The sequence below is a fragment of the Epithele typhae genome (assembly GCF_022376455.1).
Source record: "Epithele typhae strain CBS 203.58 chromosome Unknown BXZ73scaffold_132, whole genome shotgun sequence".
In the NCBI taxonomy this organism is placed as follows: Eukaryota; Fungi; Basidiomycota; class Agaricomycetes; order Polyporales; family Epitheliaceae; genus Epithele; species Epithele typhae.
The window spans coordinates 21,197-42,047 of record NW_025954323.1 but is presented as its reverse complement, the minus strand read 5'-3'; the positions used below and the strand labels follow the sequence as shown (position 1 = coordinate 42,047).

General features: G+C 57.6%; 5 protein-coding genes across 5 annotated transcripts; all 5 read left to right on the top strand.

Moving 5' to 3' along the window:
- Positions 1 to 707: 707 nt before the first annotated feature.
- On the top strand, positions 708 to 3,734 carry BXZ73DRAFT_56902 (uncharacterized protein; the record flags this gene model as incomplete). Its single annotated transcript, XM_048021524.1, has 11 exons — positions 708 to 985; positions 1,044 to 1,293; positions 1,348 to 1,527; positions 1,584 to 1,777; positions 1,825 to 2,032; positions 2,086 to 2,246; positions 2,301 to 2,400; positions 2,452 to 2,637; positions 2,687 to 2,875; positions 2,934 to 3,215; positions 3,273 to 3,734. Coding segments are annotated over 11 exons (2,490 nt in total), but the record flags the coding sequence as incomplete, so codon positions are not given.
- A 1,766-nt stretch (positions 3,735 to 5,500) lies between these two features.
- BXZ73DRAFT_107940 (uncharacterized protein) lies at positions 5,501 to 6,094 on the top strand (the record flags this gene model as incomplete). The annotated part of the gene is made up of 3 exons (XM_048017043.1): positions 5,501 to 5,588; positions 5,639 to 5,799; positions 5,864 to 6,094. The coding sequence occupies 3 exons, from the start codon at positions 5,501 to 5,503 to the stop codon at positions 6,092 to 6,094; spliced, it is 480 nt and encodes a 159-aa protein (XP_047871448.1).
- Positions 6,095 to 6,426: 332 nt separating this feature from the next.
- Positions 6,427 to 6,765, top strand: BXZ73DRAFT_56908 (uncharacterized protein; the record flags this gene model as incomplete). Its single annotated transcript, XM_048021525.1, has 1 exon — positions 6,427 to 6,765. The coding sequence occupies one exon, from the start codon at positions 6,427 to 6,429 to the stop codon at positions 6,763 to 6,765; it is 339 nt and encodes a 112-aa protein (XP_047871447.1).
- Positions 6,766 to 7,485: 720 nt separating this feature from the next.
- Positions 7,486 to 8,367, top strand: BXZ73DRAFT_107939 (uncharacterized protein; the record flags this gene model as incomplete). Its single annotated transcript, XM_048017042.1, has 3 exons — positions 7,486 to 7,559; positions 7,981 to 8,248; positions 8,302 to 8,367. 3 exons carry the CDS (start codon positions 7,486 to 7,488, stop codon positions 8,365 to 8,367), a joined length of 408 nt encoding a protein of 135 aa, XP_047871446.1.
- An 893-nt stretch (positions 8,368 to 9,260) lies between these two features.
- On the top strand, positions 9,261 to 11,778 carry BXZ73DRAFT_107938 (uncharacterized protein; the record flags this gene model as incomplete). The annotated part of the gene is made up of 5 exons (XM_048017041.1): positions 9,261 to 9,290; positions 9,349 to 9,810; positions 9,862 to 10,122; positions 10,181 to 10,309; positions 10,933 to 11,778. 5 exons carry the CDS (start codon positions 9,261 to 9,263, stop codon positions 11,776 to 11,778), a joined length of 1,728 nt encoding a protein of 575 aa, XP_047871445.1.
- Positions 11,779 to 20,851: the final 9,073 nt, after the last annotated feature.

The following is a 20,851-nucleotide window of genomic DNA, read 5'->3' as shown; positions in this document are numbered from 1 at the left end:
TATGCCATCTCTCCTATTTGCAGACCTTCGACGACCTCTATCTGCCATCATTCGTCGCCCATCATCCCCTTGTCGTCCCATTCCATTTGCGACTCCCTTATGGCTTCGTCTCGCCCTCGGGGGCCAAAACCTTCGGATTCCAAGATTCCGTGCGCGATCTGTGGCAAAACGTTCACCCCGGCTGGTCTCCCACGCCATACGGAGTCTTGTCGCAGGAAGAGAGAGGTAGAGCAGCAGAAACGAGCGGATATCTTCACCGCGTCTCGTGTGCCAGGTGAGTTATGACTCCTGATATCTGTGTAAGCATGTAAATGACGTCTTTACCTGGGTTGAAGCGTCATCCGCCGGCTCGGGGTCCGCTGAACATCTGCACGCTCCCTCCGCCTCCGCTTCACAGGTTGTTTCTCCCCTCATTGGTATGTGAGCATGTTTGGCCCCCCGAAGTCGCAGCTGATGGGAAATCAGCCCGTTCGTCTGAATCAGATTGCTCGCTGTCGCTGATAGCCACAGAGGCAGTGGACTCTGATGGTATATATTACTCTTTCTCCTGGTAGCCACACACTTATTCCGTTTCATGTAATCAAGATCGTGGCACTGATGTGCAAGACTCTAACGTACCTGGGCTGTCCGGTGATACCATTCCATCTGAAGGGACATTGGATTCAACGCCTCAGTGGCCCTCGGAGGATGGTAATCCGAAGGTTGGCGACATCAAGACAGAGTACCATCCGCACTCCCGATGTCCGGCCTTCGTCCGACATGCCGACAGTCTCCGTCATGATACACCTATCACACAGTCTATGTATCAGGCTGCGAAGTCCCCACATCATCCTTTTGAGTCTCGTCTCGACTTCGAGTTTGCAGAGTTCACGGCTAAAACTGGGCTCAATGAAGGCGAGATTGCAAGTCTACTCTGTCTGATATCTGGTATCACTGCCAACCCTGCCAACTTTCATATCAAATCGTGCAAGGACCTGGATAGTCTGTGGGAGAAGAGCAATGCTCTTCATTCTACACACGTAAGATGTGCACCAATCATAAAGTATTGAATATATTATAACATCACGTCCACAGTTCACCTGCACCACAATCAAAGCAGACTATGGGGACTCTATCCAGAGCTATCCATTCCATCATCTCGATCTATGGGACTGGGCACTGGGGTTAATCCAAGATCCTATCCTTGCTGAGCATTTCGAATGGTATCCAAAGCGCCAGTACCGATGGAATGGGCAAAAATGGACTCGTTTTGTGGATGAGCCTTTCACAGCCAATCGGTGCTGGGATATCCAAGTAAGTGCTGAGCAGCTTTTGCTTGAACTGCAGTAACAATTCCAAATATATTAGACAGATCTCCCTGATGATGTCTTTATGGTTGCCTTTCACCTATACGCCGATAAAACACGCCTCTCTAGCTTTGGTGGCCAGAAAGGATACCCCATAGTTGCACGCCTTGCCAATCTGCCTGCTCACATCCGCAATAGTAGTGAGTATGGTGGTGGACAGGTTGTAGGCTTTTTGCCGATTGTGAGTATTATATCTATCTCACATATGAATTCAGTGTCCTAAACGTTTTGTACCAGGTTGAAGATGAACTTGAAGAGGGCAAGGCCGGTTTTGTAGCATTGAAGAGAATTGTATGGCATGAATCATTCAAGGTACTTCTCGAGAAGATTTCCCACTATGCAAGACTGGGGCATCGAGCGGAATGTGGTGATGGAATCCCTCGCACACTTCTCCCATACATTCTTATTAAATCAGCTGACTATGAGGAGCAGTGAGTGTTTATCCTCTTATATTTTTATTATCTCTCACGACATATAGATGTATCATGTCCCTAATTCGGGGAATGAACTCTGCCTGTCCATGCCCAATCTGTCTTGTTCCTCGAGACAAGCAGGTTGTTCTTGCACCTCAACCTCTATATCCTCGCCGGGATGTTCAAGCAATCAAAGCCTTGGTCAGAAGAAGAGATCTCCCAGCAAAAGAGAAAGAGGCTCTATGCAAGGCTACTGGGATTCGTGACTTGGAGGTGAGTCTTTTTGACACTGTGCTTGTTCAATATATTTACTAATATTGCCACAGAATGTTTTTTGGAGTATTCCATACTCTGACCCCTATTCAACACTGTCGTTCGACAGGCTGCATGCCTACCATGGAGGCCTTTTCAGTGACCACTTGCTCACAGAATTCCAGAGTGTAGTTGGCACTCTGAGAAAAGAGCAGCAAGCTGAAGTCAATGATGCGTAAGTGGTGATATTACAATCTTCTCATAAGATTTTCTCCTTATAATTATTTAGATTCAGTGCTATGCCAAGATGGCGTGGCCTCAATCACTTTGATGAGGTTACCACTGTGAGCTTCACCGATGGGTCAAAATATGAGGACATGTCAAAGGTAGTGCATTTATTGCATATAATAATATTTCATAGACATACTGATTAACTGCAGGTCATTGTACCTGCCTCCTATGCTGCATTTCGCTCCAAGCATCTCCGCTTGTCCCGTGGATTCATCATTCTGAAGTGTATCAGACTATACAACATCCTCGACATCTATGCTGGACTGGAATGCCACACTGAAGAGACCCTTGAAGCCTTCAAGCTCACTCTAGTACTCTTCTATGAAGCTATACAGGTAATATTTACTTCAGTTGCAGGCTCTGTTGCTCATATATATGATGCAGGAATATATGCAGGTTTATCCAGGCAAGAACTGGAACTTCCCAAAAATGCACTCTCAACAACATGCCCCTGACGATATCCTGCAAAAGGGTGCCACTCTGCATTTCAACACGAAAACCTTTGAGACAATGCATGGCCCATTGAAGGATATTTATTTGACACGAACTAACTTCAAGAACTTTGAAGCGCAGGTATAGTAATGCTTTAATTTACCTACCGATCCTTAAAACTGACTGTTTGGATATACAGATTGCAAAACATGAGCAGCGTTTGGCAACCGCACGACGTATACGCAGACATCTTGATGCTTCCTCTCCCAGCCAGCCAGATCAACGTCTCTCTGTCTCCAAGGAGTCAGATTCACAGTTTGGCCACACATATATTGGTGCTCCTCAGTCACCCATCTCGCTTCAGGCCCTTCTTGATGCAAACGTGAAGAATCCACTCTACACTCAGTTCTTCAGCCAACTTCAAATATTCTTGCAGCAAAATCCAGGGCTACAAAATACTACAGTCAACAGGGATACCCTGGTACAGTACATTCAATCCTTGGCACTGCACTCATTCTTATGTGAAGCTTTATGTTAGATCACAGAATACCAGTTCCTCAAAATTGATTTCACCTCCAAAGTCACATGGAAAACCGAAACAGATTATTTGCGATGCAATCCAGACTTCCACAATGCTCCTCGCTACGATTCATTCATCTATCAACCCTGGAACAATCTCTCTGCACCTGTAGAATTTGCTCGCCTACAGCTGATTTTCACTATTCTCTCGGGGGGCAAGTCATATCCAATCGTCTTCGCAGAAGCATTTGATCGACTGGAACAGCGGCCTGAGTATGACAAGCCACTCGGGCTCTGCCGTTTGCAATCACCAAGTCCACACAGATGCATTTTCCTTCCCCTCCAATCTATGATCCGTGGAGCCATGATTACAAACGACCCGGGACAGGGACATGGTGGCAATGATTATTTAGCTATAGATATTGTGGACAGCGACATGTTTCTTCGCTTGAAAGAAGCGGTTCCCGAGTGGTACTCATAGATTCTTACCATGTACAGATAGCCATATTTACTCAATCAGCTAGGTTTTCTGTCCGCTTCTCTCTCATCTCGAGCAACGCTGCACCATACTAAACAGCGGCATCACAAGGCCGCTCTGTGCACCCTCCGCCGCTGTCACGCTAACACCTGCCGCACATCGCGGCCTAGTCCCACTCGACCAAGCGTGCTGCCAGTCAACCCAGAGCCCGGCGCATTGCACATCGCCGCATGTGCGCATGGCCCCTTGCTGTAATGCCAATCGACCCGAAGATTTAGCACATGAAGCGGCGCGATAATCTCCTGCACACGATCGCGACGTGGCCCACGGCCCCGCGCAGTGGTAGACTTCACAGCCAGGCTCACCATGAATTCAGTAGTGTTCTGCCGGTGCTGCTGCTTCTTCTGGGAGTCACGACGAGTGTCGTGTGGGCGAGCTGCCCTCAGGGCGACTCGCCACACCGGCTTTGGGACTCGCCCAGTGCCGTGAGCGGCCTGCGCGAGCTCGACCGCGTGCGCCACGGCGCCAGAACACGGCTGCTCGTCGTTCTCGAGCAAATACAGGCCCTCCTCGCCGTGGTCCACGGCTACAGGGCGGGCACAGACGACGTCTGAGAGCAGGTGCGGGTAGAATTCGGCGGCTGCGAAGGTGCGTCAGCCCAAATTCAGCACGGAAGAACGCGGTGGACAGCGCGGGATGCACCAATGCCGTCGTCGACGTGCACGACCGGCCGCACGCTCTTGCCCTCGCCGACCACCGGTGGGCGACCGCGCACGATGGCGGTATGCGCGAGGCGCGCGATGGCGGACGGGGACGTGTTCGCAACCCGGGCCCGCGCGCACGGGCGCGTGGTTCGTCACCCCGAAGACGATGCTCCGTGCGACCAAGTCCACGCGAACGTGGCCGGCGACATGGCCGGTGATGATGAGGCACCCGCGCGTGGACGCGTCGGGCCACGGCCTGCCCATTACCGGGGAAGGTCACCGTGAGGAATGCGAAGACGCTGTGCGTGAGCCTGTTAAGTGTGTGCTACAGCAAGAGACAGATTGGTGGAAGAACTCACGAAGCGTGAGGCAAATGGAAGAGCGTGCAGAGCACGGGAGGGAAGGGGAAGAACGTGGACAGGAGATGGAGGCGTCGGGGAGGCGGAGCTGGCCGCCTCCAGGTCAGCTCGGGCGGTGAGCGGTCGTGGGTGTGTGGATGTGCGATGCGGACGAGGTCTGTAGTAGAAGAAATTAGAATCAGTGTGAGGAGCCGTGAATGTGTGCATACCTGTCTCCTGGCCGGAACGATGAACGGGTAATTGAGAGTGCCGCCGGGCCGCTTGTCGAACCTCGGCTGTCGATTGTGTCACGCCACAGCTCCTGCTCAGACGCTCTCCCACCGCACTCCTTCTCCTCCCTCAACTGCTTCCCGTGCCCTACGACTTGGACAGCACCTCGTTCGAGTCGACACATCTATCGCCACCGGGAACAGCGCCTGGACCAAGTGCGGCACCGTTCCGGCTCACTGACGGACTCGGAGCTCATCGCGATGCAGTTTGCATACGCCCACAACCTCGCGGAGAATACCGCGAGCGAGGAGATCAAATCGGACGTCGTCGTCGTCGTTGTCCTGCCGTATCGGAGTGCAACATCATCATCGACGCGATCGAGAGGTATCGCCTTCGCGGTTCACTACACCAAAAACGCGGGCCTCCTTCAAGCCTTTTCAGGGCTCCCCTCCAATCAAGTTTTCATTCAATATCAACGCGGACGAAACCATCCACAATGGGCGGCGACTTCACACATAAAGTCACGCACTCTGACCGGCTCCTCGTCCAGGCCGCCGAGTCCTTCAACACCGACTCCCATCGCCGTGGCGCTCGCCTGGTTCCCCACCACCTCTGACGATCTCGTCTGTTGCAGCAATCATGGGCCAGCCACCGGTGCTCAAGCTCTACGAGCACGCGTTCACCATCGACGTCTCAGGCGCAGGGGAGGGCCGCGCCCAGCCATGCACATTTACCAGGCTTGCGGGCCTCCGCGATGTGTTTCTCCGCGCTGAGGTCGCCGTCGCTGCGCTTCAGGTGCGTTGCCGCTCCGCCCTGAACCCGGTACAGACCCCTCCTGATCGGAATTCTCGGCACGCAGGGTGCAGTCGGGCGGAATTCGTCCGTGCTGCAGGTGCCGTTCCTCAACCTGCTCGCCTCCGTCGCGAACCGTGCCGGCGGCATCCGCATCCGCGTGGGGGGCAACACCCAGGAGTACGCCACGCTCGTCGACGCGCTCCCTCCAACCACGGCAGTCGGCGCGGTCACTGCAGAGGGTCCCGTCGTCTTCCCGACCGGACCTCAGATGGTCGAGTCGAAGGAGCTGTTGTAAACGACCTAGACCACCCTCCCCATGAATCCCGCCATCTCCCTCATCTCCGTCCGTCCGTCCGTCCTACTCCCCTCAAATCCAGACCAACAGGCGCTCCCGCCTCCCTCCCACGCTGTAATCGATGTGCTTCCCCCGCCTCGTGTCTCACGCTCGCCGACTTCCCGCCCCGCCCCTCCTTTCCCTCTCCTGCAGGAATTCGGCATCGAAATCGTCAGCGAAGACAACAAAACCATTGTTCATCGCAAGATCATCGCCCGCGTCGCATGTGGCTTCACCCAGCTCGATGTGCCGAGGCCGCACAGTGCGGCGAGGCGCAAGCCCAGCAGCAGGGTATGCAGACGACTCGGGGCAGCTCTTCTCCTACACGACGATCCACGCAACCTGCTCGCGTGCTGCGTTTGGGCTGCACCCATGAAAACGTCACTGTGCTGCGTTTCCAGGACGTCGTGGTCGAACTTCGTGGCACAGACTTCAACGCCGACTGCCTCCGCGGATTCCTCCCCTGCCCTGGGTGGCCCACGCTCGTCGACGCCGCACGCTCGGTCTGTTGTGTTTACTATCACCGTAAAGGCACAGCATCTGACCAGCTTTCCGTCCTCACGCTACCCTCACCACTGCCTGCAACTTGGGGATATATCCCTTCCCGCAGAGCAATAGGAGACGGCGGATGACGTCTTACTGAAGAAGGCACACCATCTCTTTCTGGAAGTGCGCCCGTCTCTCCCGTTGTCCTCTACGCTCGCGCTCACCATTACGTCCATTGAACTCCCCAGATCCATGTCGAGGGGGGCCAGGCGGTGTGTGACAACTAGAGTCCCGCTCTTGAACAACAGCCTGAACATGGTGCGTGCTCGTCCTGCGGCTCGCCCTCTAGCGCTCTTCCCCCCACCCGTCGCGCGAACTGCTTTTGTATCTCCGTCTCCGCCTTGTTCCGTTTCCGTTCTCCTTTTTTCCCTTCTCTTCTCGTGATTGAATGCCTGGCTCTCCCGCCTTTCACTCGCCCTCCACGGTGATAGATATTCTGCATCCATCCTCCGTCCTGCATCCCTTGCTGACAGCGCCTCTGCTCGCACAGCTCCCCGTGGAAGACGAGATCGGCTAGCCTGGCTACGCCCCCGCTCGCCCTTGCAAGCATGTACCCCATGGCTACTTATACGGGTGGCATGCCCAACCAGGCCAGCGCCGGCAACAGCCCCTTCAACTTCGGCAACGTTCAGGGCAGTTCAAACGGAGCCGGGCCTCAGCGACGGCCGACAATAAAACTTCAAGGCCTTGTCGGGACTCAGCATGGGCAGCATAGACAGTGGGAACGTCCTTGTCCCCGGCAAGAGCGGTCTCACTCTCGACCACATCCTCAGCAGTCCGCGCTTCAAGAATAGCTTCAGAAGAGCATGAAGAATAGTGCGGAGCTTCGCTCGCTCAGCGGCGGTCTCGCCGAGATCCATGATACCCTTGGGGCAGTTTGGTACGTTTTGTCGTTAACGCTACCAATCGTCCGCTAATCGAACACGCATCCTTCAAACCTCTACAATACTGCCGCCAGTCATGCCAGCCCAGGTTGCTTGAGCTGCGGAAGAGGCCGTCATCGGAGCCCTCGAGCACCATGTCGGAACTCCAGAGCCAGCTACAGGAGACTCAGCGCTCCTTGGCGGAGCACGTCGGAGCGCAAGTGGGAGATTGAGCTCTTCCGGCTCATGGCAAGCGCCCGTCTATCGCACGACGACGACAACACCCGTAACATCTTAAAAGTCACCCCGCGCATGTCGAAGAGTAGGACGAAGAGCAGCGGAGGAGTCGCGACGAGCTTGGCCGCCCGCGGACACCTGAGCTGACTGGCATGGGCATGACCAAGGACGAGCAAAAGCCAAACTCATTCTGGCAACCAGCCCGCACCCTCCGCCCGACTTCCCCCCTCCCACGTCTGTCCCCGCTGTCCCGGACGAGGTCGCCGACCACCTCAACGCGCTCGCCAAACAGCTCGAGATGGCGCTCGAGCTCTCGCGCTCCCTCGAAGCCCAGCACACCACCACCCAGCCCACGATCTCCGTCCCCGAGTCCAAAGTCGCCCCACTCGAGAGCCTCGCCCAAGACACGCAAACACGAGTCCGTTCTCGGGTCGAGGTCGCCGACTCGACGACTCGTCCAAGCGTCCGAGTCCGCCCACGCCGCGCCTCAAGAACCCACCACCCTGTCGCCGCCGCAGTCAGGAGGCGAGGAAGAAGGAGTGCGAGCCGCTCACCTCGATGTTCGCGGAGTGGAAGAAGATCGACTAGGGCAAGGGTCACGGCGTGCACGAGGACTCCAGTAAGCCAGAGACAAGCGAGAGCTGGATTCGCGCGGCCGAGAAAACGGTCTCCACTACCGTAGTACCGAAGGTCGAGAATGAGGTCTCCACCGCCGCGAAGAAGGCCGAGGCGGTCCCATGTCACTGACTTCCTCTCAGGCGAACCAGCAGCAGAAGTTTATGAACGGCGACCGGATTCTGCGAAGCCCCATTCTGACAGCGAAGATGTCATGGACCTCCCACTGCCCTCGCTCCAGGCTCTTTTCCGAGCCCGCTCGTTCCCAGAACCGGAGCATACACGCTGTTTCGCAAGGACACACCTCAGTTCCCGGTCGATCTCGCCCTCGCTCACCGTCGCACGACAGCGCAGTGACCAATCGGGACATGATGACTCGAAACGTCCACCACTCTAGCTTCTTCGCAGCGGCGTGCGAGGCGGAAATTAGAGTCCTCATGGGTCTATTGAGGTGAGTGACATCTTTCTAACGTCACCAAATACAGCGGTAATGTCATCCCCCGCAGCACTCAGTGGCGCACGCATCACACGAGGCTATAAGCTCTGCAATAGACGCGTCCAGAACGTCGCATCACGGAACGAGAAGACAGCCGAGAGACTCGGCTTGCATGCGCGGTGAGTGTGGTCTCATACATGAACTTCCCCTGCAAACGTCTGACAAGGTATAAAACTCGCAGAACTTCCATCCCCTCTCCCTACCGGGCTCCGATTCTCACATCGCACATTGGTACGCCCACCGCGTTTGCTGCCATTTACACTCCCACTCACACCCGCACTTATCCTTGACTGTCATAGATATGCCTTCGCCGCATGAGAGCGCCGATGAAGATGACGATGGCTGGTCTCTATCGGGCTCACGGCCGAATATGACTGCCGGACTCTCTGAATATCGCAATGTAAGTGCAGTGGCGACTCGGCGATACCACAATATCCGAGCTGACAAGCTTTGATCAGGCGTACCATGACCTTGAGATGAAGTACTCTTCGCTCTCGACCGAGAACCGACAACTCCAAGAGCAGGTCAAAGTGCTCAAAGAGATGCTTCCCGCTTCGAAGCGCAAGAACCTACCAACCTCAACCTATGAAGTATCGTTGTCGGAATCCCTGTCACGCTCGGCCCAACTCTACATGTTTCGTATCTGCTTCTGGGTACCTCCGTCGCTCTTCACGCAGGGCACCCGGCCGACTGGAGTAGATCCGAAGAACTACGGTTGGAGGTGGCCCAACGGCACGACGATCGGCGATATCATCAAGTCAGACCCTACTGGTGCACCCGACCCACGGGTATCCGACGCCACCAACCGCAATGCTCTTGTTTCCCAGTCACGCCGTAACGACGCCCGTCTCGCTGAGCTCGTTGATGATCTGCCGAGAGATCTCCGAGAGATCTTCGACAAAGTTTGGATGCGCTCTGTGGTGAGTGCGTAGGAGTTTTAACGTAACAGCCATCTAATATTTCTTTCCTAGTTCGCCGAAAGGGTTCAAAACACGAAGAACAACTGTATCAACAACTGCAAGGCGGCACGTAGCGCCATCTTCTCGCACATCGCAGATCTCCAGGATGTGCCGTGGTCAGGCTCGACTAACGATATGAAGAACCATCACCACCTTTCGTTCCTTCGAGGCGATAATCAAGACCCGAGAAACCACTACTATCCGTTCTTGTTCCCCGGCATTGAGCATGAAAAGCTCGAGGTGAAGTTGTTCCGCACGGCCTGCATCGCAAAGGTCAGTTGGCAGTGTTCGATTCTGCCGCGGCTTGTGTTCTGACTAAGCACACGTTCAGACTCTTCGTGTGCTTCTGTACGGAGCCACTGGTGCAAACGAGGGTCACAAACCTACCAACAAGAGTCTCGGGAAGAAGCTCGAACTGGGTACTGTCACACCGGGCATGATTGCGATGGCGGCCACAGTGGTGAGTCCTCCGCAGTCTGTATACAGTATGGGACTTCGTTATATTTGCTCCTGGTCCTCCACGGCGCGCCCTTACATCCGCGAGAGTATTCTGGGGTCTCCTGTGGTGCAGAGGCGATGCACAGCGTCGCGTCCTTCGCGCACGGTGTTCTGCAAGCCCGGGAAGTTGGCCCGCGTTCCCATCAGTACCACGCGCTCATGATCAACGTTACGCACAAGTGCGGCACCGGCGGGATCGCACCCTGAAGCGCGGCTGCCCACTCTCATCAGGCTTCATGGACCGTATCGACGTGCTTGAGGCACTCGCGTCCAATGGGCCGACCTGTAGCGCGGACGCGGAACGAGAGGCTGCGCGCGATGGGTGACCGTGCTAGGCCACGGTGTGCCCGCTGCTCATGTGCCTGCGTGTCGGGGGCCCGCGCGCGGTCATTCCAGAAAACATGACTGCATTCAATGCGCTCGCGTGGACACTCGAGTGACATGCGGCGCTCGAGGTGACGCGGCTCGAGGTGCTGCTGCAGCGTATACGGAGGATGTCCTGTGGATCGCAGTGCGACTGGAGCGCATGCGAAGGAGTTTGAGCTGTCACCGCGATAAGATTTACTGACTGATGTGTATTTTCAGACGCGCTTCCTTCTGTCCTACGACACTGAGTTCAATCCTGTCGGGCTGAACACGAGCTGGTCCTACGAAGGGGACTACGAAACTTGGTACCGGTTCCTTACTGTCAATTGGGAGACGAACAACTTGCAAGCCACGCGTTCGTACTTCGATCAGCACGTCTTTGGCGTCGTCGGTGGTGAGACAATCCCCATGGACATCGGTGACGACGACACTCCGGATGTTCAGTACATGCAGCCTGGCAACCTCGACGACTTTGCATACGACAACAATGACGACGACGACTTCTCATCTCACCGGCGTGCGAGAGTGCAGAGGCTTACCCACTTGCCGAGCACCAGTAGCCAGCCTCGGCCAACCTCTAGCACCAATGCGGTGGACTTGAACCCCTCCGACTCCACAGTATCCATGACCAGCTCTCTATCTTCCTCCACCTCACCTTCTCAGTTTCCACATACCATTACTCCCACTCTCACTGCAAGTACATCGGCGTCCATGTCTATCCCCCTCCCATCGAACACCACGACAACCCCTACTCTCATCACCACTACCCCGACCGCCGGTACCAGTGCCGCTCTGACGGCCGTTTCCGACACCATCACGTCCACACCGGGGACTCCCGCTCTCCCGCCACCTTCTCCCGACGCAGTCGAGAACGACCTCGTACCCACCATGGCATTATCCATGTCCATCTCTGCAGCAGAGGAGGTCGGCGGCCCACGGACGCGCAACACCTCGCGGACGACTCGCGCGGGCGCTTCGAGGAGAAGCAGTCAGGCTGCTGAATCGGAGACTGGGGCTCCGGTGCGGAGCGGCCGGTCCACCCGCAAGCGCGGAGCTGTGGTGTAGGAGTTGAAACGGATACTATGACCCGCATTCTGCTGTGAAATCAGTACTTCTCGTGCCATGCAGATGCCGACCATGGTCCGCATGTTTGTCGCACCTGCATCCTGACTTTCCCGCATCTATATCACCTTTGTCTACATACACCCAATGCATGCATCAGTGTTCTCTACATGTGAGGCATGCCGTCGTTTACCAATACACTCGGCTACTTGTTCTACCAGAGGTGTTTCGACAACTAACAAGTGCTCAATGAGGCCCCAAAAGAAGGTGACTTATTCATGTAAGCATGTACCATACAAATGGCCGTTTAGAGTAACGGTTTTCTTGAAAGCCCCGGTGTTACGGTTCAGTGACTGCACGCGTTCGAGACCGTTAATGGGAGCTTTTCCGATGTACTAAATGTAGACCCATTAGAGTAGTGAGAATATACATGACTTTACACCGACCATAGTAGTGATCATTAGATAGTGGTTCAACCAAGTTTCAATAGACATGAGTGCGTGCGAACCATATACTAGAGTGTAACCGGTAGCAACGAACAAGTACTAGTAAGTAACAACGAACAAGTACCAGTAAGTAACAACGAATAAGTACTAGTAATAAGCACTGACTGATCCCGAAGCAGGTGCGGTACTAACAAACGCATACAAGAAGCAGAATACCTTTTGGTGTTTTCATTGAATTTCAATCTCCGACTGAATACTTGGAAGCATATTCCAATCTCCACTTCGCATCTTGCATTTTGAGCCGGTTGGATTGCTATCTCCGCTTCTCGCGTGGCGATGTCACCGGACCGGCTTGCAATGCCAGCGTGGCATGGGAATGTGATCCCAACGGCGTCTGGCAAAATTGCAATGGCATGGCATGAGAAACTAGTCAGCTTGCGATGACATATCAAGTCATCGTCATCTGGCGACTATTGCAATGCCGTTGCCAGCGCTGGTAATGCCCAATCGGTTTTTCCGACAACAGATAAGATAAGCGCTCAAGGCGATCAAGACAAGGTCACTGGCGCCTAACCTCACGCCTCTCTTGCTCGCGGTCAACCACCATCCCGCAGATCGTAGATACACGTCGCAGAAACAGCTCCTCGTGATTCTGGATATATATTAATAGTTGCGGAGAGCTCATTCTGACGTTAGTACTGGAGGGAGCGTGTTCGTGCGGCTAAGGATCAGCGGTGGCTGCGAATCCGCCGCACCCGCTAATGGCAAAGCTTGAAGACGCGCCCATCCAGTATGTGATTCCCCCTGTTGAGGGATCGGACGTGGGATGCTTTCGGGAGGATCAAGTTGACGACGACCATGTTTGATTCCGGGCAGGTATGAACGTATAAGATAGAGTGTTACGAGTGCAACGAGGGAACAAGTGCGGGGAGGAATACATAGAGTGAGAAACGTACTTGATGGTCTCAGTCTTACCCCGATCCTCGTGCAACACGAGGCGCGCTCTTCCGTCCCTAGAGGAGGGAAGAGCCGCACGTGCGATGTGACATCCGTCCGGGCCCGAAGTGCGGAACCCCGTCGGCCTTGCAAACGTTGGACTCGCGAGAGGAGTCGTAATATAAGGCAGCGTTTTGGAGGGTCCCACGAGCTCGGAAATCGCGGCCACGACCATACAATTCTTCGCAGCATGGTCGTAATAAATCCGCACGTCGTTGGATTATACCGTCGGACGCAATGTGAATTGACCTCGCCGCGCAAGGGACACTTTCCGCGTGAGTTGAAACCCAGGCGTACGAGAAGCGTCAGCGGGAGGTTGTTAGAGGAGAGGAAGACGTTCGTGCCAGTTGCCACGCGCTTACCTGCTGGATCTGCAAGACCAGGATATGCCATCAGAGCGGAGGTTTGGATCGGGAAGCCAAGCCTGCACTAGATTGACACGCCACTCACGCAAGTTGCCAAACGGCGAGTGCCGATGGCAAGGCTGCGCTGCCCCTAGTGCGTCGTGAAGTCAGGCTCGCAGAACGAGAAAAGAAAGTCACATACCGAGTGCTTTTTACGTGCGGAAGACATGACACGCACGTTGACGCATGTGCATGATGTTTGAAGACAAGCACTTAAGCTTAAGCTTCGTGGGCAACCCGGCATTGGCCGGGGCACGTGTGATATGAGCCCCAGGCGCCTCTCCGAGAGGCCCGGCCGTAGCCAGGCTTTCGAGGCTCGACCATGCCTCGTGTCAACATGCTGCCTGGGGGTGGACCCCGTCTCCCGCCGAAGGCCCAGAGCCAACTCGAACAGGTGAATGCAGAATATCCGTGCGCCACCGTACACGCAAGTCGCTTTGTTAGCAATAATGTTACCACCAAGCCTCCAGCTCCTCCGTCCGCATACGCATGTCCGTGCCGCCCGGTCTGAACCTCAGCCAGTGGTCTCCGGTGCCGGGATACGACAGGTCCACGAACTCGATCGCGGGTCCCAGCACGCGCACGAACGCCACGGCGATCAGCTCCAGACACCAGTCCGCCACGTACGGCTCCCGTTCGTGCAACGCGGCGGCGGCGGCTTGTATGTCGGCCGGCGCGCCGGCGAACGCGTCGAGGCTGATGTGGTGCTCCTCGTTCCACCCGATGTGCATCCGGACAGAACGCAGCGCGCGGATACCACGGAGGACGGCGGCGACGCCGAGCTGTGGGTGAGGGGACCGTCGGTACCGTGCGCGACGCAGACCAGACGAGAGGGAGACGCACGACGTTCGCCCACGCGGGACCCAGCTCCTCGTTCTTCGCGTCGTTCCGTACGAGCGTCAGCCGCCGCAGCGCCGGAAACGTCGCCGCCACGGTCTCGAGGAGCGCGTCCTCGCCGTCGTCCGCGGCGTACTCGAGCTCCAGCGCCGTCACGTTGCACGCGCCGCGGCACGAGGCGACGATGCGGGAAAGCGTGGAGGACGGGATGAGCGGCGAGCGCCACGCCAAACCCGACCGAACCGGCATGGAGTAATGGCACTCGTACAGGTGCAGGAGCGTTCCTCGGTGCGGCCAGGAGCACAGCCGCAGCTCCCGCAGTCCAGGCGGCAGGCGACCCCACAGCTGGTCGTCCGCGCGAGGGTGGCTCACGGTGAGCTCCTCGAGCGCCTGCAGCGGAGGCTTCTTCGCCGGAGGAACTGACACGGGCCAGACTGCTGGAGGCGGCTCCAGCCGCGACAGCAGGGTGTAATGGGGATTTCTGTGCACATCCGCTGTGTGCAGGCGGAGACGGCGGAGGTTCGGCATCTGGGCGAGAAAACAGATGTACGGCGTAGGAGTGACGTCTGCCAGCGCGAGATGCTCGCCCTCGAGAACGAGTTCATTAAGGAAAGGCCAGTGTTGGAGCGACATCTCGTGAAGAGGCGCGTTCTCGAGGGGGAGGTGAAGCGTCGTCACGGAGGCACTGAGCGGTGGGATGATGAGCCCGAGAATAACATATTCGGATCTGTACGCTCGAGGGCCTTCGCGATACTTGTGTGGCGTGTACCTAAACGTCTTCACGTGGTCCAAGAGGAGGCGTGGGGTTGGAGTACCGGGGATGGGGTCGTCGTCATGATACAAGGTGCGGGTGAAGACGATGTGCTGGATGTGCGAAACTCGTAGGATGGTGAAGAGGACAGGGAGAGGAAGTCCCACCTTATCATGCAGGTCTTCCCAACTATATCCCAAGCATGTATAAGGGTCGCCAAGAACGACAGAGCGCAGACGGGGAAAGGAGTGAATGATATTCGACAGATTTGCTGCCGTGCGACACTCAAGCTCGCTGACCACCTCGGGGGTTCGTGGCAACCGTTGGGCATCTGAGTGAGATGAGCGGTGAAAGCACTCCTTTATCGTGAGCGTACTGATAGACAGTCGTCAGTGGTCAGCATAGTGAAGTGGGCTCGACTAGTGGAGGCGTACTGTACGTGGCCCCGGGCATGCTTCGGCAGGGTGTTGATTGTGCTTGCAAACAGGAGCCCAGGTCGAATTAAAACCACGGAGAAGAGGGAGGGAGAGCATAAGGAGCGCATTCGGCGGCATGTCATGGACAAGTTTATCAAGGAGTGCGAGGCAAGAAGTTCGACCAGTTGGAGCAGCACGTCGTCGTTGAGGTGCTTGAACGATGTGGCAACCGGCGCACCGCTCGCCACTTCGCCCATGACCGGCAAATGAGCATGCAATAAATGCAAAGAAAAAAAGACATACTTTTGATAGCTTGAGATCACAGACGACAAGCCACCTGCGTTCACGACGGGCAACGGCCTAGCTTCGGAGCTCGAAAACGCGTAGAAAAAGACTGTGAGAGATGACATTTCCAAGGGGACAAAAACGGAGGCTTAGGTGACCTTTTCTTGATGTAACTAAGAACAAAGACAATAGAACGTGCATAGTATGCGAGTAACAAAGAAGTAATTACAAGTGATAACCTGTGTTATTGTCGAACAAGGTGGAGAAAAGGTCACCTTAGCTCCTATTTTTGTGCCCTTGGAAATGTCATCTCTCACAGTCTTTTTCTACGCATTTTCGAGCTCCGAAGCTAGGCTGTTGCCCGTCGTGGTTGATGATGGACGGACTCAACTTCAAGCGTGACGTCACGCCAGGATCACGCCCCGTGGCCCGTGAGTCGTGACGGCACCTGGGCGCTTCTGTCTCCCACTTATAGCCCTGATCGAGGCGCGCGTGCATTTGTGCCTCGCCTTCCATCTTACGCTGTCATGCAAGCGAAGCTCCCCTTGATAAACTGGGTCAAAACCATGTTAAACTCGGTGATCCCCCATGCAGTCATCTTTCCCTCCGACCTTCCAGTCGTAGGCTGACGATCCTCTTGTCACCCATATCGAACGTGAACCCCTTCCTATCCCGGCAGACGATGGTCCGCAATCGATCACTTTCCTCTCGGCCGCGACTCTCTCGAACGACCCCTTGCCCCCATGCGCGGATGTCCTCGGAAATTCAGATGGACCCCACTGGAGAACGTACCTCCGTCGACCTTCCGGCTCAGACCGGCAACCCGGGTCCCTACTGCGAACAGTTGAGCCGCTTCTCTCAACCTATCCCGATGGTCGCGACCGCGCCCGGAGGCTCTCGCACCGGCTCGATTGCGCTCCTTGTTACGTCACTCCTCTCGTCGACCCGGGTTTCCTTCGTCGGTGACGTTCCCCAGGAACCACCGTGTTGCCTACACGGGTCGCCGTCGGTGGACTTGGACTAGTGTACGGACATCCGCGTACGTTTTCTCGACGTCGCTGCATGGTTCTTCCGCGCTCACCGAGGTCCTGCACAGACAATCGAGTCTGCTCATATCTGCCCGCGATCGATGCCTCCTGGTGTTCGTCCCAGAGGATATCTAGGCGGAGAATGCCTCCATAGAAGTCGAGCAAGCTCGCCTCGCCCGCACCCCCGATGTATCCTCCAGCCATCCATCAAGCGTTCGGAGTGGTGTGCCCGGACGCTGACTTTTTCGCCTACGCCATCCAGTTCTTCCTTGCCACGGCCTCTACATTCGCTCGTTCTCTGCTCTGCCTCTCGTGGCGCGACGCCGCTTATCCGGTCTTACGTTCGAACCAGCTCCTCTCTCCGACAACCAGACTCATGGAGCTGGAGGCACAAGTTGCTCGCTTTCGCGGCCTCGCATCCCTCCAGCGCTGCCGCCCGCTGGTTCTCGATATTTACCACATCACATAGCTCTCTTCCGCCATGAGCGGAGTCCGCTCCACTTCACCGCCTGCGTAGCCCTCAGCATCTCAAGGTTAATCTCGGGTCCATTTCCAACTTATGCTTGTTCCGCGATGCTCGCCGACCAGGCTTCGTACTCTGCCCTCAGGCTTCTAGACTGCGCCACCGCCACCACCCGGACCGCCCATTTCTTCTCTCCCGAGGCGCGGGTTTTCCTAAATTCCAAGTCTTCTGAGCCAGTCGACCTTCGCGCCATTGCTGCACTGGGGCCGCGTCAAACAGCCCACACCGTCGCCGATGACCCCCCCACCGCGTTCTTGCTCACCGACTGTGCGCCAGTGCCCCATCTCCAGCCTCGCGTTTGGACCCCGGTGTCCGGCCCGCGGAGTGGTGACGAGCTCCTGCGCGCACACATCACGCGGCGGGTGACCGGTGAAACACGAGGTTCGCGACCCCACAGGTGCGTCTTCTTCCTCACGCGCCGATGCTTCGCGCTCGCCACTCACGCTTCCGCTTTGCTGCAGTGCGGACCCGCGTTCGCGTTTTGCGTCGGACGATGGGCAGGGAGTCGGGGCTGCGAGCGTTCTGAGTCGTGCGCGGGATGACGTCTCGTCCCGCGAGAGTTTGGCGGAGTGTACGCGGACACGGAGGAGACCCTGGACATAGCATTCTCGAGATAGAGGAGGATTGTAGCAGCGATCGCGTATGGACGCGGCGATCGATGGAGTCGCAACCGACAAGCCGCATTACACTGTCTCACGGGCGGGTAATCGTTGTCGCCCGCCCGTTGTGTAACGCACGGGGTGCCTGTCACGGGGGGTGACCGCAGGGCTGGGGGTCACATCAAAAGCTTATCTGTGACGGGGCGATCACGGGCGAGGGAGGCTTGTGCTGATCTTGTGCGCGCTCAGAGCCATCCCGTCCGAAGGCAAGGATATATACCCGAGCCGATGCCCTGAGCCCATCCAGCCCGCCTCGCCGCCCACACGACCCTGCACCCGACCGAGCACCGCGCGCGATGGAGCACCCGACCACCGATCCCTTCGCCCGCGACCCCAGCCCGAGCCCCGACGCCTTCACACCGACGAGCCCGCCCGGGGGCGGCAGCGGGCCCGCGCACTGGACCCACGACCTTCGCGCGCACGCCAACGCCCCGCCACGGACCCGTACGTGCCACCTTCTTCTCGAAACACTGGACCCGGCCCGCCCTCTCTCCGCGCGGCTAAGTGCTCACCGCCCCCTGCCCCCCCTCTCCGCCCGCACAGCTGCGCACGTCCCCCGGCCGTACACGGGCTCGTCCGAGTTCGCGGTCATGACCCAGCGCCTCCCCGGCTACCCCCACATGTACAGGAGCACCTCCCGCCCCGCGCCGCCCGACCACGACCCGGGGCCGTCCCCGGGGCCGTCCGCCCCGCTCGACCTCTGGGCGACCCCGGACCCGCCACAGCCCGTGCACGCGTACTCGCCCACGACAGCGCACTCGTACTCGCCCACGATGGCGCACGCGTACTCGCCCACAACAGCGCACGCGTACTCGCCCACCGCGCCGCACGCGTACTCGCCCCCGACAGCGCACGCCGAGGCGCCGCACGCGCTCACGCACCACCCGCAGGCGTACGCCCCGCAGCACCCGCCCCCGCCCCTCCCGCAGTCGCCCCTCGACCCGCGCGAGCCGAGCGCGGGCCTGAGCCTGAGCCCGGACCCGAGCACGGGCACGAGCCCCAGCTCGAGCCCGAGCCCCTCGCCGATCTCGGATCGGGAGCGGACGGAGGAGGCGGAGGCGGCGGCGGCGAGCAGGAGCCCCGCCGCGACGATGAGCCAGGCGACGAGCCCCGTCGCGGACGTGCTGACGCCGTCGACGTCCGCGGAGGTGCAGACGCCGCTGCCGGAGGCGGAGCGGCCGGCGCCGTCGCCCACGCAGACGCAGGCGGCGGGCTCCCGCCGGAAGACGAAGTACCACTTCTGCGAGATCTGCAGCAAGCGGTTCGACCGCCCGGGCAGGTTGCGGGTGAGCGCTGCGTTGTTTTCGCTCTGGGGGCGGGCTGACGCTGACGATGGGCTCGCAGACGCATTACGAGCAGCTGCATCCGGAGCGATCACGTACGTCGGGTTCGGTGTCCGCCATGTTCGCACCACGCACTGATCATCCGCATCTCGTTTCGACAGGAGAGGGCGAGATCTAGCCGCGATCGGGGGGTCGACTCCGCCTCTGCGCTCGCGGACGCTGGCACCACGGACGTGGACGTGGTCGCCGACGGCCTCCCCAGTACTCAGCGCGGGCTTTGACGGCCAGAGTTGTACATTATGGCCAGCGTAAATAAGACAGACGAGCCGCACGGGATGTACATGCGGGGCATCAACGTTCGACTTCCATCACGACGGGAGATGGTAAGATCCCTAAGTTGGTCGAATTAGCCTTTCGGTGACGCAGGCTGCCTCTGCTGACTGTAGCGAAACCCAACACAGTGCGTAATTGACCATTCGGTGCCTGCAGCAGGATCCTTCTGATCCCAGCGCCCGAGCGCATGCAGTGCCCGCGCGACGTTTGATTCGCGAGGCTGGTCATAAACGTCGAGCGCAACATACAAACGCATCTATCGCCTCCGGGCCCGTATCTTCTCCCAGCGCCTGCCGCGTTTGGCGTGCGTTGCGGAGGACACGCGCCAGGCACGCTGTCAACCGGCTTCCTTTCATTTGCCTTGATGGACGGATGCATCTCGATCTTTGTCCTCCGCACGGAGATGGGGAGGGTGGCAGAGGCGCCCGCTCGCGCGCCTGCCCGTAGCTTCGGTGACGGCAGTGCGTTGAAGGGAAGCACGCGGTTCTTGATGAGCTCGGACGTTCGCTCTGGTACTTGTGATCTAGCTTGCCCTTGAGAACACACCGCATCATCGAACCACGGTCGTAGGGGCAGGTACGCAAGCGTGCTGCGGAGCTGTGAGATCACAGGGAGTCGGTAACCAGAAGTGTTAGCCATCTCCCCGTCGAGCCTGACCGGGACCACTCAGTTCGTCCATGTCGAGAGGGGGAGGCTCAGACGGCCACGGGTGTAGATTACCGCAAGAGTAAATAAGACAGAAGAGTCAGTACACAAGACGTAAGCTATCAACTTTCCAACTGTCCACACGACGGATCGAAATCTACACGAAACCTGCCAACGCGAATGTACACAAGAACACCAGAGACCGTCGCCGAAAGTCGCCCCTCGACGCTGCCTGCAACACCGCTCTACTCGGCCCCGTCGACCTGCGCCTCTCCTACGTCTGGTATGTCCACGCCCTCCCCCTTCTCCTCGGCGGCGGGCGTGCGCAGCGCGAACATCGCCTTCGCGATCGCGAACTGTATGTCCGCGCCGTCCAGGACCGCGACTCGGCCCGCCGTCGGGCTCTCCTCCACGCCCTCCGCGTCCGCGTCGAGCTCGTCCGCCGACGGCGTCGGCGACGTCAGCGGCGA